This window comes from Haemaphysalis longicornis, unplaced genomic scaffold (assembly GCF_048455015.1).
Source record: "Haemaphysalis longicornis isolate Haplotype H1 unplaced genomic scaffold, Haemaphysalis longicornis Haplotype H1 scaffold_1, whole genome shotgun sequence".
Classification (NCBI taxonomy): domain Eukaryota; kingdom Metazoa; phylum Arthropoda; class Arachnida; order Ixodida; family Ixodidae; genus Haemaphysalis; species Haemaphysalis longicornis.
This window is the reverse complement of record NW_027526203.1, coordinates 24,291,785-24,309,408: the sequence shown is the minus strand read 5'-3', so window position 1 is coordinate 24,309,408 and position 17,624 is coordinate 24,291,785. Positions and strand designations below refer to the sequence as shown.

Genomic DNA, 17,624 nt, shown 5'->3' with positions numbered 1-17,624 from the left:
ACACCGACAAAAAGTCAAATAAAACCCAATCAAATCTTCATGCAAAATCACAGACGTAGGAGAGCAGAGTAAAAAAAATTGGCTCCAATCCACTCTGTGAAGATGGTTGGACTGCGAAGCTGTAAACGACACCCACAACGATTACCCATGCGGCGTCGCTTGAATTCACACACGTGGCTCTACAAGGAGTGAAACCAGAGACTCTTCCAGTCATTACCTGGCATTTGCAGGGGCAGCGTCCCGAATGCAGCAGTGTCGGCAGAAAGAAAACAGAGTGGAGCAAATTTCGAAGGGTGAGGAGGAGGGCGGTGCACGCGGCTATGGCGTCATCTCTCTCACTGCCTTCCCCTCACTCTTGTTTTATGTGTTGCCTCAAAAAAGCACCCTCCCCCTCCTTGCACGCTGAGTCCACGTGTGGGCGTAGCTTAGTCGGCAAGGCGACGGGCTGTCGCTCCGCTTCTCTTCAGGCCAAGGTTTGATCCCTGGCGGTGCCATTAGTTTGTGTAGCATGGGTGTAGCCAGAAGCAGCCTGGGATGTTTTTGTGTAGCCAGTAGTAGCCTGGGAGTTTTCTGCTGACATGGACATGAAAATTTCCTTGGCTGGTGAAAGGTATACTGCTTTACAGTAAAAGGTCAGTTGCTTTCTTGGCGGGGACTGTGCCCTCTCTAAAAGGCATCGTTAGCCCACACAGTTCTATAAATTTGTACTTATCGATGCAAAAAAGGAGTGCACACTTTACAAATATATGAAAACAGAAAAGAAGAAATTTGCAAGAACAGTACGCACTTCTTGCACAGACAGACCTCTTAACTGCGAGCCTAAATACCAGGCCTGCACATCCATCCTACCAGAAGATAGCGTATGCAACAAATACGGGAGTAAAGAGTGAAATACAAAGACAAGTTAAAAGGAAGTTATGCTGTGTGTTTGAATCTATGACAGGTGGGGTCAGTGCGATGAATTTATGTTCCGGTTCATGATTTGGGGAAATCAATATTGTAGCATATGTCATATTACTACGAGTACAGACGAGGTATGTACCATGGCTCATTTGTTTTAATTTTGTATGGAGTAGTTCTGATTGTCAGTTCTGCCACTATTTAAAAAAAACTCCTATCTGTGCAGCGGTAAGTATGATGCATTCATATTTTGTATTATAAGGCACACTTCCAGTGCCTTTGCTGACAACTTATCAGAATATCACTGATTATGCTATTGGTGTAAGCCGCTTTCTCAAGCTATTTGGAGAATCCAAATTTCCAAAGATATGTGAGCTCGTTTACATAAAAAATATAGGTCACACCAGCGAGTGAAGCTGGCTGGTATCACGATAATATGAACCCCATACAAAGGGCAAAGACAATATACTAACAATATACTATACATCTTTACGTCGATACCACCACATTGATGCGCTGCAAGACCACATGTTGGCTATGGCAGGCTATTGCCAGAAATGCTTCATATGAAGGCCTTTCCAAAATACATCTGTTGAAAACGGCGGATGTCTAAATTGCTATCTTTCCAGAACCGTGGGGTCTGCCATCAAGGCAGGGAATGTCGTTGAAATAGTGACTAGCCGCCCGAGATTTGGAGCGAATATCGTATGATTCTTACCCTGGTATTCTGAGTCCTTCCTCCACTCGAGCCTCTAGTGGAGGAGATCCTCCCCTCAGCTGAATGGAGTGGAGGAGGGACTCGGAATATGGCCTTTAATCTTTTAAAGCGAAGCTTTACTGTTCTCACTGATGGCGTAACGCGAATACGCCCTGCAGGAAAGCCAACTTTGTCGGACGACGATGATTGTGGGTGAAGTGTAGCAAAATTAAAACGCTTCCTTGCGAAGATTGGTAACAGCTTCGTTACAACCCCTCTGCTGAAGGTTGGTATTCAGCAGAGGGAGTAAGTGACGCAGGCGTGTGAGAGCGAGACATAAATAGGCCTAACGTCAAGTTGTGAGGTGAACATCGACAGCTGTCATCCACAGGCCGACGTAGGATGAGAATGGTGTTGCTCTGCGTTAGGCGTAATGTTAGGCCTTTCTTCACATCTTGGAGTTTAACACCTCAGACCGGCACCCATTCAAAAAGTGCTCACTGAACCCAAGCAGCAGGTACCGATTCACACCGTACACCCCAAGCCCAAACGTTAGGCCTGTGGAGTGCACACTTGGGAGTTGCTGTGGGTATTCTAGAAAAGTGGTGCCTGCCTCCAGAGCAGCACATATTCACAGTGTGGGATTGCCCAACGAAAGAATCCATCACTAGAAAGCTTCGTGTTCAACAATCGTCGTCGTTAGAAGGAGGGGTGGATGATTTTTTTTTGCCTTCTGCAAATAAATAGAACATTCCTGGATATGTCTGTTGCTGAGCAGAAGCTTACAGGTACCCCTTGACTGGGGGAGCTGTGCTACCTGTGCATCTGCAAATGAGGGGGAGCCGACGCTCCCCCTGCGCCCCCTTCTCCGGTACCCCTGACTATAAACACCAAATTTTTCGAATGAAATTGTTTATAATATGCTGGTCACGAATATGGTTGAGGCCTGTCTTGAACTGAAAGTGACTGCCACCACGCAAACGTTATAATCTTCCCGCTTAAGTGTGCTATGTCGTCCGGAGATGGTTTACAGGGCCTACCTTTAAAGGAGCCATGAAGAGAAAACACAAGTTTGGTTCATTCAAAAGATTGTCTCGTTAGAATCATACTGACACCACTTTTAACGTAAACTTCGCTCAAATAAGCTACATAATTAGGAAAAACGGGAATGGTCATGCGACCCACCAGCTCATTTCCCGCAACAGAACCTATGATGTCACATGAGCTACGCTCTGCGATTGGCGGAGGCTGGCAGAAGCAGACGCAAATTAGGTAGAGCTTACAAACTAGACGAACGAGCGATTTGTGCTTAAATTTAGGGCACATTCTTTACAAAGCAATAAGAATGATGGGACAAACAGTGGAAGTTACGAAAGCACATGTAAACATAGAAGTACTGATGCGTTCTGCTGTTCGTACTGCGCACAGCATGCTTGGTTTAGCTGCACAGCACTACGGGGCTTGGGGTTGTCTCAGACGACACTGGCCGATTGACGCAAGCAACGGTGTCTTACGTGACCCCATTTGTCGAGCGAGCACTGTTTCAGGGAACGAATATTTTCTCCCAGAACAAAAACAAGCCAGGTTTAAATGCGGGCAAAAACAAACCAAACGCTTGCCACGGTATGGTGGCGCCATCTAGGTTACAGAACGCAAAGAAACGCGGGAACAAACCAACACCGCTGTACAGGGTCGAGACAACCTTGAAACGGTCCCGTGCCGCCGCAATTGGGCCAACGGGCTCAACGCGTTATTCTTTTCGTTTCCCACGAGACCTAGCAACGCGAAACAGACAATATGATTCAAACTTCTTCAGTAAACCGCGTTGCGGCGATAATTTTAGCGCGGTTTTTACACAATGACTTGCTTCGGCGGCGAGCGAGCAACCGAAAATGGCGGCGCCAGCGTATACGTGTCTCTACCCTGTACGGCGGATGCGTGAATGAAGGTACTCTAGGCTGCAGAGCGGTCGGTTCCTGTGATGTCATTTGGGACCACGAAAATGCACGACTGAGCGGGAAAATCAAAATTTTAACCTAAATTGTTTAATTTCTCAATGAATAAAGCACCGTTTGTATCCGGACAAGCGCTGGGGGCACTATAAAACACGAAATCTTTCGAATAAAACCAACTTGCATTTTCTCTTCATGGCTCCTTTAACAAAACGAGTGTGTTGGAAAGGGGCGCGTTCCTTTACCCTTTTCCTAACCTGTAGTGCATGACTTTCCCTATGCTGGGTGTGCAGGGGAGGGTGATCGGGTGTACGCCTACAGCCTGGAGACCCTGAACCAGGTGGGGTTCCACACGGCCTTCACCACCACCAATGTGCATGGGATACGTGTTGGTGAGTAGCCATCCGGCGGGAGGGGTGTCACAGCTGAAGCACAGTGACTTGGGACACACAAGCGTACTGTGCACAGACACTGCTTGCAAGGCACATTACCCCTCAGGTGTAAGCCATGCGGGGCGCAAAATACCGTATTTACTCGCGTAATGATCGCACTTTTTTTTCTCAAACATTTGATGCAAATTTAGGGGTGCGTTCATTAGGTGGGGTAAATTTTTCGCGAAAACCTTTTGAGCACAACGGAAGCAAGTGGCGGGTCAGAATTTTTACGATAGGTCTCATGAACATAATAAAAATAATACAGACACAATAAAAACACCGCACACTGCCACCAGCCGCTTTGCAAAGTGACGTCAAGTGCAGTGTCTTCATGAATTATGGAATGCGCCTGAACGAGTTTGCTTCGAGGTGCAAAAGGGCAACCGATAAGTGGCTGCCGCTGTCGCAGTGAGGGACATCAAAACAGACATTGGGGCCGACGCAGCAAGCAGAGCGCATTTTTTTCTTTGTCTTGTTAGTACATTATGTGCATTTAATGAGAGTTTCTTTCTCATCAATATTGAACGCATACTTGTCGATACCGCTAATATCAGCAAGTCTGCGCCAATAACGCAGCCATGTCCGCTTTGAAAGGGAAGGAAGCAGGTAAGCACGATCATCATCAGCTAGACTTGGCACACATACCACATACTGCTGCGGCAAGTTCAGGGTGCGTTCAGTACGCGGGAAATAAAAAAAATCGAATTTTGACGATAAACTTTAAGGGTGCGATCATTACGCGAGTGCGATCATTATGCGAGTAAATGCGGTATCAAAGTATGTCCCGTGACACGCATCAGTACACACAATTGGGGTTCTTCACATTGCCGTAGGAAACTGCCGGATACTAGAAGTGTGTACTATTGCTTCTTTTTGTTGCCATTCCGGTCATTGCGAAGGCTAGATCCAGCAATTCCTCTGATTGTTCCCTTATGTTATGCTCGAAAGTGCACTTTGGGGAATGGAGCCACCAGGGTGGCTTATTTCCCCCCATTCAAACGAGGTTGGGGTTGGGGCCAGGATATTGCCTGCTTTGAGGAGGCAGTTGTTTTGAAGGACGGACGATAATGTTGGGGGTGTATGTAGCCCTTACTGTGTACATAACAAAAGGGATATTGCCTGCTTTGAGGAGGCAGTTGTTTTGAAGGACGAATGATAATGTTGGGGGTGTATGTAGCCCTTACTGTGTAGATAACAAAAGACGGGGTGTTGCTCGTGGCTAGTTACCCGGTGGTTATTGAGTGTAAGTGCTACGCAGCAATGGTAGAGCACTTGGGTTGCACACACCCGGCTACCCTTGCTGCTTACTGGCTATTGCCAGAATGTGGAGGAAATTGCCTACTCTGTTGCGAGACAGGGCTGTACGACCATCAACACAAACACCAGGCCACAGCAGTTGTTGGAGTGGAGGCAGAAGAAAGCACCCCTGTGCACGAAGTTGGGTGCACTTCAAGAAACTCATAAATGTGAAGGAGGTCTACCATGACATTTTAGAGTTGTAGGTACTTTGAAAAATCAGTTAGCGTCTCTATAATTTTAATGATAAAGCAATGATTCAGTTTCAGTATTGTGGTTATAGCTGGATTATGGTTGAGCCTAAAAGATAAAATTCCTTACAACTTGTTTGAAGGGACAAACAACCTAGTTTTGTGGAGTGCACGTCCTCTAGCTCATATGAAATTCGGTGTTTTATGTAGCGGGGCAACCACAAAAAATTGCTAAATAAACTGGCAGAAGGAATTTTAATTTCGCACTAAGTTTTCTAAAATCCGAAAGATGTTGCCATGTAGTGTCTAAACGTGACACTACGGTCAGTTTTAATGTGTGATTCAAAAACCGCGCAAACGAATAGAAGAGAGTGCCCTTTATTATTGATTTAGCGGGGGCAAATTTTTAAATACCTCCTTTCATCTCGCGTGCAGTTAAAAGTATGTTGATGCGTGGCTCACTATCATTGCTGCCAGCATTCATTTTGGCAGCATAGGTAAGGCTGGTCGATCTAAAAATTCTGCTTTCAAATGTTCTAGCGCCCTATCAGGAAAACCATTTCGGCTCACCATGTTTCAAGTGATACCCTTTCATTTGGGATAGAGGGCATATACTGTGGAATCTCGTTGATACATTTTTCATGGGAGCTGGAAAATAAAACATATTATGAGAACATCATATTATCCAAAAAGGTTGAAGAAAAGGAGGAAAATATGCATACACTGTCATAAACTCATTTTTGTTGAGCAACATAGAAGTAGGTAGGCAATTTACGCTGCATGTTTTTCATTTCAATGTCCAGGAGTAAATTCTTTTGAAATGTGGAAAAAGCAGCTGCTGTTTGGTCACTCGGATCTGCGTTCCCAATAAAGCTACGACGTGTGTCCAAGTGTTTGACTCCGCAGGACTCCGCAATGATATCTTGCATAGTGTGCAATTCGCAGGTTGCCAGGTTTTCATCCGCTCACAAAGCTCTCGTGATGAAATGTCCACGTCTAACTGGTCCCATTCCGGAATTTCGAGTGCAGCCTCGTCTTCTTGATCGCCCATTTGGTTGCGAGCCCTGAAAAAGCCACATTTCTTCAAACCGTTTGCGATCGTCTCCACTTTGATGCGGTCCCAAAACATCACCAAAAAATTTACGGCGTTAAAGGAACCATGAAGAGAAAACACAAGTTTGGTTCATTCAAAAGATTGTCTCGTTAGAATCATACTGACACCACTTTTAACGTAAACTTCGCTCAAATAAGCTACATAATTAGGAAAAACGGGAATGGTCATGCGACCCACCAGCTCATTTCTCACAACAGAACCTATGATGTCACAGCTCTGTGATTGGCGGAGGCTGGCAGAAGCAGACGCAAATTAGGTAGAGCTTACAAACTAGACGAACGAGCGATTTGCGCTTAAATTTAGGGCACATTCTTTACAAAGCAATAAGAATGATGGGACAAACAGTGGAAGTTACGAAAGCACATGTAAACATAGAAGTACTGATGCGTTCTGCTGTTCGTACTGTGCACAGCATGCTTGGTTTAGCTGCACAGCACTACGGGGCTTGCGGTTGTCTCAGACGATACTGGCCGATTGACGCAAGCAACGGTGTCTTACGTGACCCCATTTGTCGAGCGAGCACTGTTTCAGGGAACGAATATTTTCTCCCAGAACAAAAACAAGCCAGGTTTAAATGCGGGCAAAAACAAACCAAACGCTTGCCACGGTATGGTGGCGCCATCTAGGTTACGGAACGTAAAGAAACGCGGGAACAAACCAACACCGCTGTACAGGGTGGAGACAACCTTTGAACGGTACCATGCCGCCGCAATTGGGCCAACGGGCTCAACGCGTTATTCTTTTCGTTTCCCATGAGACCTAGCAACGCGAAACAGACAATATGATTCAAACTTCTTAAGTAAACCGCGTTGCGGCGATAATTTTAGCGCGGTTTTGACACAATGACTTGCTTCAGCGGCGAGCGAGCAACCGAAAATGGCGGCGCCAGCGTATACGTGTCTCTACCCTGTACGGTGGATGCGTGAATGAAGGTACTCTAGGCTGCAGAGCGGTCGGTTCCTGTGATGCAATTTGGGACCACGAAAACGCACGATTGAGCGGGAAAATCAAAATTTTAACTTGAATTGTTTAATTTCTCAGTGAATAAAGCACCGTTTGTATCCGGACAAGCGCTGGGGGCACTATAAAACACGAAATCTTTTGAATAAAACCAACTTGCATTTTCTCTTCATGGCTCCTTTAAGGAGATTGATCTTCAAGTCTGTGTGCTTTCGTGCTATCTTGACCAAGAGCCGATGGACCGCAAAGCTACGAAAGTGGAACTTCACATTTCTAATGATTCCTGCATCCAGCAGCTGCAGGTGACTTGTGGTGCTTGGTGGCAGAAACACCACCTTCACGTTCTGCAGCCAGTCAATGTCAATCAGATGTGCCGTGCAGTAGTCAAAAAACAGAAGAATACTTCTGTTTGACACGCATCTTGGAATCGAGTTGAGTGAGTTATTTGCAAAAGAAACCGCCGGTCATCCCGGCCTTCTCGTTGGCCGTGTAGACGACTGGGAGGTGTGCGGCACATGTGAAACAGCGTGGTTTCCAGTACTTGCCAAGAGCGGTCAGTTTGAGCTTCTTGTTCCATCTGCGTTGCGGCAAAATAAAAACGTGACTCGTTCTTTGCTTTTCTTACCCCGTTGGCATTTGTCACCCTTCATACTGATAGTTTTCTCAGGCTGCATGTTGATGAAAAGGCTCGCCTCGTCCACATTAAAAACGTCCGGCAGTTGGTACTGCGAAACTAGATCGGGTAAGGTTGTTGACAACCATTCTGAGACGACGTCTACGTCGGCATTTTTCTCTTCGCCAGACACTGTTTTGTACGACAATCCATGTCGTATCGTTGATGCTCCCACCGCCAGAAGTGTTCAATGCCCAAGGCGAGCACGATGTTGTCAGCTTTTTATGTAGAACTGGCCCGTCGACGTTCACTCCTGCCGCTCGAACTTCCTTGACTCATGTAGGCAGGATGTCTTTCATTTGCGCATGACTTCGCGCTTGTTTCACACTGGGCCCGAAACTTGCAGCTTCTTTGGACGTTCATCTCACTGACCGAAAATAGTGTTGAGTGTTAACACTGGCAAACCGAGCTCGTGTCCCAAATCAACATGCTTCCTCTTTGGGTTCTCTTTGAACCTGCGTACAAGTTCCAGTTTTTTTTTTTTATGCTCAGCTCCTTGCATTTCCTTGACATTGTCACAAGCCTGGCAGCACCACCGCGCACAGCAACAAGGCAGCCAGAGAACAAAATATAGTGTCAGAACCACAGCAGCACTGCCGAACACAGCAACAAGGCAGCAAGAGGACAGAGAGCAGCGCAGGAAGAACTGAGCCAGTGAGAAGTCGGAAAGAGAAGTCACCTCCTGCCGAAGTATTTGTGGTGGTAACGTGCATTTTTTTTTATTTACAAAGGGTACAAAGGTGCCATGCTACACTTTTGATAATTTTGATGTCTAGAAGAAAGGGGGTAGGTTATGGCTTTTGGGTAAAAAATTTAATATAGATCCGATGGGGTAGGAAGCTAAAGTAAGTGGGGGAGGCCGGATGACTTGAGGAAGGTCTGTAGAGTGGTGAGCAGATGTGGTTTTTCTCTTCCATTAAGAAGACTTGGGTAAAGCCAATCCTAATTTTTTGAAGGCTTGTCATCGACAGTTGACAAAGCGAGGGCAGTCCCACAGAATGTGGGCAGTGTTATATTGGCTGCGCAAATGAACACTCGGGATCATCTAAACTGCCATATCTTGGAGTGCGAAAATTTGGTGTCCAGGCTGACCCAGTTTTAATGCTGTGAATGATAGTGTGCCATTACCTGGGCCAGTTCAGAAAAATGTCTGGACGCTTCACACCTAGAGTGGCTCGTAGCTGCAACATCCTTTCCACCTAAGGCGGATGTAAAGTTCTGAGTTCGAAATGAGCATTGCACACCTCCTTCCTTTGAAGTTTTGAAGTTTGAGGATTATTTATTTAAACCAAAACAGATACACATATAATGTACAGGTCCGCGCAGAAGTAAACGGAGCACGGGAGCGGTGGCCGAACTGCATCGCTGCGCCGTGTATGGGCGTCGACGGGAACCATAGAGTGCCGGTCAAAGAGTGTGTTCGCACTGCCCCCACCGCCCTATCTGATATGTTTAATCGCCGGTCTGCTGGCGTGTCATGCTCGGCGAGACGGTCTTCAAAAGGCAGCGCTGGGCTATAGAGGGGCGCTGGTTGCATTGCCGCTGTCAGGCATCAGCGGCGACCGAATCCGCTGCTCATGAGCTGGACGAAGCTGCGCGCGCCGGGAAACGTGCCTTGTTGCACGCTGTAAAGGGTGGCATAAAATAGTAGGCCGCTGCGGTTTTGCATAGCATGTCATTGCGATATAATTAATTGTAAGCCGGCAACAAAATTGCCATGTACAATATAGAAAGCACATTCACAGACTTTTTCGTTGTTCAAGAAAAAAACCTCGCTTACGAGATTTCTTGTTTAATTTTGGGTTTGTCCCGAGTTATTGGTGCCGCTCAGTCCAGGTCTGCTCTGAAGAAAGGGAAATACAAAAAGTCCATGCGGTGGAAATTATACATTAGAGAACACCGTAAAGAATGGGTACAATCGTTTCTTGCTATTACAGCGGGCCTCATAGGGCGCATATTTTGTTGTTTTATTAACCCTTTCGTGCCCGTTGAGGAGGATAGCTGCCCTGAGATTTCGTACCAAATTAACCGATTGAGAGTATGGTCGCCATCGGTCATGACGACTATACTCGCCATTGGTCACTTTGGGACCTTGCCGGCGCTTTTCTGCAAGACTTTCAAGTCATGCGGTGAAGCCATCTTTCAATTCAATACGGAGTTTAATTTAAATCTGCAACACTTTCTTAACTAATATAAGGTGCTAGTTAAAAATAAGAACGCCGGTTTTAATGCCACCACAAAATATGCGCCCTATGAGACCCACTGTAATAGCAGGAAACGATTGTACTTATTCTTTACGGTGTTCTCTAAAACGGAATTTCCACCGCATCGACATTTGTTTATTTCCCTTTCTGCAGAGCAGACCTGGACTGACCGGCAGCAATAACTCGGGACAAACCCAAAATTAAACAAGAAATCTCGTAAGCGAGATTTTTTCCCGAACAACGAAAATGTCCGTGAATGGGCTTTCTATATTGTACGTGGCAATTTTGTTGCCGGCTTACAATGAATTATATCGCAATGACATTCTATGCTAAACCGCAGCGGCCTACAATTTTATGCCGCCCTTTAGAGCGTGACAAGGCACGTTTCCGTGGGCGCGCAGCTTCGTCCAGCTCATGAGCAGCGGATTCGGTCGCCGCTGATGCCTGCGAGCGGCGATGCAACCAGCGCCCCTCAATAGCCCAGCGCTGCATATTGAAGACCGTCTCGCCGAGAATGACACGCCAGCAGAGCGGCGATTAAACATATCAGATAGGGCGGTGGGGGCAGTGCGAACACACTCTTCGACCGGCGCTCCATGGTTCCCGTCGGCGCCCGTGCGCGGCGCGGCGATGCAGTTCGGCCACCGCTCCCGTGCTCCGTTTACTTCTGCGCGGACCTGTACACAGGGACCCAACAATGTTGTCAAAGGGTCCCAACCAAATAATACTACACTTTTATAACAAGTTGGTACTGGCAGTGGCAGCAACTAAAAAGGATAAAAACGAAGAACAAAAATCACACTATCACACGCAATTTTCAGACATAACATGTATCTTGACACGTTTTTGAAACAATACAAAATAAGTAAGGTTCTGAGTTTCGGCATTCAAACTATTCCAGCAAGTTGCTCCTGTGACTTTAGTGTGTTTTTTTCCATAATTGGTACGAATTTTAGGCAACAGAAGACGGGGATGGTATCAGTGGTTCGATGAGAAGGTTGCAAGCAAACTGCATTTATATTTAATTTGTGATGAAGAATTTGGAACATGAGTTGCGCTATGTTATACGTTACTAATGGCGTATTCGGTTGGCCGCTCCGGTCCTCTGGCTCGAGTCGCCAGATGCCAAGGCGGCTCGCAATCAGAGCGCGAGAGGCAGTGTACCAACCGAATGCATCGGCGATAGAGCAGCGCGCCTGTAGCGCCACCGTGCAGCCGGCGTGGGAAGCCGCCGGGTAAACCACAGTGTTTTGTGTCACGTGACCCATCCTCCCGGCCAGATCGTGCCACGCTCTCACTTCGAAGTCAGAGCGGTCGGGAGCGCTCCGAGTTGGAGGCTGACGCTCCGAAAGAACCAACCGAAGGTAGTTCGAGCGCTCGAATTCTACCAACCGAAGGCGCGGCCGCTTTTCAGAGCACTCCAGAGCGCTCGTGAATTTCCAACCGAATACGCCATAAATTATAGACCTTGATTATGATACGTTTTGCTAGATGGTGCAGTGCATCGCCTGATGTGTCTTCATCATTGGACAGAGCGGCGTGCCTAGCAACCATGTTTTCGCCGCAAAACCAGTGTTGCTGCGGCCTCAGCGGCTCTGCAACATGCAGATCGTGGTTTGTTGGAACTCTGTTTGAGGTGGTAGTATATCGAAGAACAAATGTAAGATTTCTAGAAAGGTCAGTCAAGATCCATGTTTGCGGTTGTGTTATCCAATTTTAGGCAAAAGTGGGACTCTATTAAATGCATGAAAATGCATTATTTCTAAGGGACGTTGGCCGGGAATGAAAAGAAAAGCATATTAGGCTGCAAAATGTATTATGCAGAATCGTATCAGTGAGATTCTACTTAGAGCACTGCATGGGCCTGATTTTAAGCCCTGGGCCCAGCCCGAGCCCAACTCGGGCCCGTAACACCTAGGTAACCCAGGCCCGGCCCAGGATCGGACGTTTATAAGTGAACCCTGCCTGGGCCCGGGCCTATCGTCTTAAGGCCAGGCCCGGCCTGGACCCGGTCATTTATTTCTAAGTTAAGGGAGGGCCCGCACATGCGTGATCCGGCCCGGGCTTAGTGCTGAAGGAAATTTGTTTATTGAGTGCCCTTCACAGCGGGCAATCCGACGGAGCATCTCGTGTGTACAGCACTCGTAAATTGAAATGCAAAATTTAGGGTTAAGTAGTGCCCGTACCTTAGCTTCCATCACCTTCAGTTCATGTCACATCGGTGTATAAATTGCTCGTATTCTTACATCAGCGACACCATCACCTTTGTTGACCAGATTCTTGGTGACATCACACGATTGCCTCGGGGCCCAAGTTGGATGCCTCGTTTCAATTCACAAGTACTGTATGTGCATTGAAATGTTTTACCTGCAGAGGTTGCTCAGCGGTGCTGTTTCTCTAGCACATGTGAGTTCAATTTCCGGCCATGGCAGCTGCATTCCAACGGGTGTGACATGTTGAACACACATGTACATAGACATAGGTGCAGAGCTCCAGGTTGTCTGAATTAATACATTCCCTGCTATGAAGTTTCTTGTAATCGTATCTTCGGTATGTTATATCCCAAAATCTGAAATCGATGCAGTACATGAAATTAAATTAAAATTAGAGTACAGGGGCTATCAGAGCTAGCCAAAAATGTTTTTAAAACAATGCGTACAACTAACATCAAAAAGCGCATGGAAGTAAACTCACAACATTCTTTTTATCGCTCCCTTCTACACTTCACGTTAGAAGTATTAATGGCCCAGGCCCATAGCTTCAAGCCCTAGCCAGTCCCGGGCCCACAACTTCGAGCCCGAGCCCAGCCCGCGTCCTTTCAGGCTGCCCGGGCCCGTGCAGTGCTCTATTCTTCTGTACTCCACAAAAATCGGTTGTCTGTCCCTTTAATCCTATATAATCTTGCTGTCTTTTGTTAGATTTATTGTTCAACTCTGCAAGAAAATTGCTCTCTAATTTTCATGGAGTCCTTCACTCTTTTTTTGCACTTTTGTGTGCTCTGCAAGAAAATTGCTCTCTAATTTTCATGGAGTCCTTCACTCTTTTCTTGCACTTTTGTGTAAAAAAGAAAAGGGGGGATTGTGCATCTGCATGTGAATCTGCGTGTGCATGTGTGTGTGTGTGTGCGTGTGTGCACACACGCACTTGTGTGCCCATTTGGCACAACCTATGTTGATATGTAATAATGTTCATAGTTTATGAGTTTTGAAAATCCTCTCATATGGCACGCACTGCACTCTGTGTAAATTGAATTGAATTGAATCAAATTAAATGGTAGCATAATGGTGCAAGCGCTTTACGAGTTAAAGTGAATCACAGGCTACTGTACTTTTGTTATGTGGGTTGAGGGAATGGTACGAGTCATGGAGTAACACTTTGGGTGGCCGAGCTCTTTAGTATCTGCGGGGTGTGCTGGTGGGGAATTGAAATGGTTGAAGTCACACTGCTTGCAAAATGCAACAAATGGCAGCTGTTTTGCAGCATGTGGCACATTGTACACAGCTCAATATTACCATATCCCGTAAGATGGGCTTGTGCTGTGACAATTGGGAGCTGCCTTTTCTTTGGATGTGTGGGTTAAGGAGGGGGGTGGGGGCTGGGAATGAGACGTCAGTTTTTCCAGTTCTCTTTACTTCACTGTTTCACCTATGTAGTACTGCTTGAGCTAGCTGGGGCATGTGCTCGACTGCTCTGACCATGGCATGTCTTGGTTACAGGGGGTGTGGGTGGAACAGAAAGGCTACAGTCCCGGGACACAGGGCTTTGTCCCGTGTGTGTGGTCATTCTTTCCCTTCCTCATCTTATCTAACGAAGTTGAAATAGCCTGAATGCCATTCCCGGCATGAATTACTGCTATGCAACCCCCCCATTTTCTCGCCTCATTTTGCCCGCCCATGTTTTTGCACGAGGTGGCAAACATTGGCGAGTGTGAGCGTGTGAGAATTGATGCCGTGTGGTGGTCTTTCCTTGCAGTGGGTGAACCCAAGGGAACGTGTGCGGTGTTTGGCTCGCGCTTCCTGACCATCGTGACGGTTGAGGTGTCCCTGGCATCAGTCGTGGTGTGAGTCCTAGAGGCACGTCCTCCCTCCTCCTGTTGCAAGTTGGTTGACCGGCCCCTCCCAGTGGGGGGCAACACTTGTACAGTTGGGGGGGGGGGGCAGTTGGCCCCACTTTCCCGGGCCTCCAGAGATGAGCCCAGGGGGTTCTGACACGCTGCTATGCCTAGATGCGTTTTTACAACATTTTCATCTTTGTGTGCTGCATTGTGTGATATGCCGGGAAAAACTGGCACGTCCAGTCATGCTTCTAGAGAAGGGATTTGACTGGCTAAGTGATGGACCTGGATGTCGACGGGCATGCGTGTTTCGAAAGGAGATTGCTATGAATGTGTAATATCGTCTGCCTTCTCTCTCTTAGTTTGTTTGTTGTCGCTGCTGTAGTTTATAAGCATATTAAGTCCAAAAACTCATGGAAATGGCTCGTGCCAGTAACTTACTACTGCACCGCTCAGAGTAACATCCGGCTGCGGTGAGGAGGCACAGAGCAGCTTCTGCTGCTGTTCTTAAGTTGTACGTGGGTATAGGCACTCTTTGCAATGTAGCGATTGCAATAGCATTACTGTCCAGTTGCTGAAAAGGCCCTTCATCATCATCACAGGGTTCGCACAGACCCTTGAAATCCTTGAATATCCTTGAATTTGATAACATTAATTCAAGGGCCCTTGAAACTCCTTAAAGTTAAGTGAGCTCCTTGTAATCCTTGAAACTTTAGTAGACTTTGTTTCAATAGAGCAAATGAACGACGTATTTCCGTAAGTAGCACTGATTTCAAAAACGCATTTACTGAGCAATGACCGCGAAAACAAGTAGCCTTGACAGAAGAGCAATAGCAGCAAGTTTCGGTTTTGAAACCGGCAGCGCCTGCGTCGTCTGGCAACAAATGCGAGCCCGAAATCCAATCCAATCAACGGTCGGTAGGTACTCGGTCAGTGCGTCGGCCTCGCGCGTCATTTTTCGGCGAAAGTTCGCGTTTGTACTGTGTGCAATGCCTGCAACTTTACTTTGACAGGATGCCAGGCGGAAAGTGCAAGTTTCAGTCTGCGTGGCTGGAGCACAGCGAATATCGTCACTGGGTGAGGCCGGAGACAAGCGACCCTTATCGAGCGAGGTGCGCAGTATGTCAGAAGTCGGTCGACATTGCAACAATGGAGGAGTCGGCTTTGAAGAGCCATCAGAAAAGTGCCAAGCACCGATCCAAAGTTGCGGTAGGCGAGGGCTGCTCATCCGTCACGAGTTTTTTGCAAGCGGTAAACGTCACAGAAACGACTTCTCAGCGGGAAAACACGGAAACATCCTCTCGAACTACGACCCTTGACGAAGACTGCAGAAGGCATGACTCCGTGATTGAAGCCAAAATTTTGTGGACGATGAAAGGTGTGTCTTCACACTACTCATACAGCTCCAGTGGATCAGTTTCCGAGCTGTTCCGAAAGATGTTTCCGGATAGCGATATCGCGAGAAGCTTCACTTGCTCGGAAAAAAATGCGCGTACGTCGCGTGCCATGGTCTGCGCCCATTTTTCGCTTCTCAAGTCTTGGACATGATGGAGAAATCTGACCATTTTGTTGTCCTTTTTGATGAAACGTTGAACGAATACCTGCAAAAGAAACAACTTGATGTTCACGTGAGACTGTGGAACAATTCTGAGGTGACAACAAGGTATGTGATCATGAACGTCAAGATCATGAACGTCTTGACAGTTTTTTCGTGTGGCTGCTGAAGCACGATGCTTCTTTCTAGCAGTTATGGGCTGTGATGAAACTTCTTCTTCTCCTGAGCCATGGGCAGGCTTCAGTGGAAAGAGGCTTCAGCATCGACAAACAGGTTGCGGTCAAGAATTTGGCAGAGCTGTCGTATATTTCTCAACGAGTTATCCGCGAGGCTGTGAAAAACCATGGCAGCCTACTGAACGTTCCAATTTTAAAGAGTTGAAGGCGTCAGTGCGCCAAGCCCGGCATAGGTATGCTGCATACCTAGACGAACAAAAGAAACAAGCACTGTCACGGCAGGCAACTTCAAAGAGAAAAGAGTTCGAGCAAGAGCTCGATAAGATGCTAGGGAGGAAGTCAAAGCTTCAAAAAACTCTCAAGTGCCTGCTGGAATCCGCGGACCGTTTTCCGGAAGAAGCTGAAGCCAAAAACAACCTCACCTACTTAGTCAAGGCAAACAGCTTCCGTCGAACTGCTAAAGAAAAGGAGCTGGAGATAGCTTCTGTGGAAAAAGAAATTCATGCCAAAACTGCGCTGCTGTCATAAGTCTTGTAAGCAAATAAAATTCTGCTAACACTCCTTGAATTTCGCCCATTTTCATCCTTGAAATCCTTGAAAAGTCCTTGAATTTTCAGTCAAATATTCTGTACGAACCCTGTCATCATCATCATCATCATCATCATCATCATCATCATCGTCACCACCACCACCACCATCACTTCCCCTTTGCACTGTTCATCTTCTTGTATGTTCATCTTGGCTGATACTGTTGTTTACATCACCAAGCAAGAAAAGCCGTTTCGCGGGGACGTTTCTTGCTACTGGCCTGAATGCTTCGTCCATAATTAGCATGCTCAGATTACTCATGTAGGCCTCGGGGCATGTCACCAGCACGATTGTGCAAGTGGAAGGCCACAGTGCATTCACTGGTCCACCTTGAGTCAGCTAGAGCCACCGAGCTGTGGTGGTGGAGGGGGATGCGGGCTTGTCTCTCATTCCGGAGGCCCAAGGTTCATTCCCATTCACTGCCAAATTTTCCTGTCTTTCCTTTTGACTCAATAACTCTTCTGACTCAATAACTCTTTGTCTGCAGGAGCTCTCCTGAGAAATTTCATGTTTATCTGAGCATTCTTTGGCCTGTTTTCTATTCTTTGAGCTGTTGGCTACTTTATGTGCCATCCATCGGTCATGACGCCATGGTTTCGACCTTTTGAGTTAACCAAGGCTTTTGTAATAAAGCAGTTCGATGAGTAACCCCTTTCTTGTGAGAAATTGGCCGTGTTCCAGAGGTCAGAATTTTTTTTTTTTCCAGTGCAGATAACAGCTTGGCCTTTTCACTGCAGCACTCTAAATGTAGGTGACTCAATGCTCTTTCCAGCCATATTAGCCATTAATAAGGTTTGGATAAATAATGCATGTAAAAATAAAATTCAAAT

General features: G+C 46.8%; 1 protein-coding gene and 1 pseudogene across 1 annotated transcript in view; both read left to right on the top strand.

Moving 5' to 3' along the window:
* Positions 1–17,624, top strand: part of LOC144175534 (tRNA (34-2'-O)-methyltransferase regulator WDR6-like) — a 161,844-nt gene that overhangs the window by 10,656 nt on the left and 133,564 nt on the right. Inside the window, exons 2-3 of the mRNA XM_077704610.1 lie at positions 3,843–3,941; positions 14,394–14,481. Coding sequence (XP_077560736.1) covers positions 3,843–3,941; positions 14,394–14,481 — 187 coding nt within the window. The remainder of the gene's footprint in view (positions 1–3,842; positions 3,942–14,393; positions 14,482–17,624) is intronic.
* On the top strand, positions 15,135–16,830 carry LOC144175544 (uncharacterized; annotated as a pseudogene).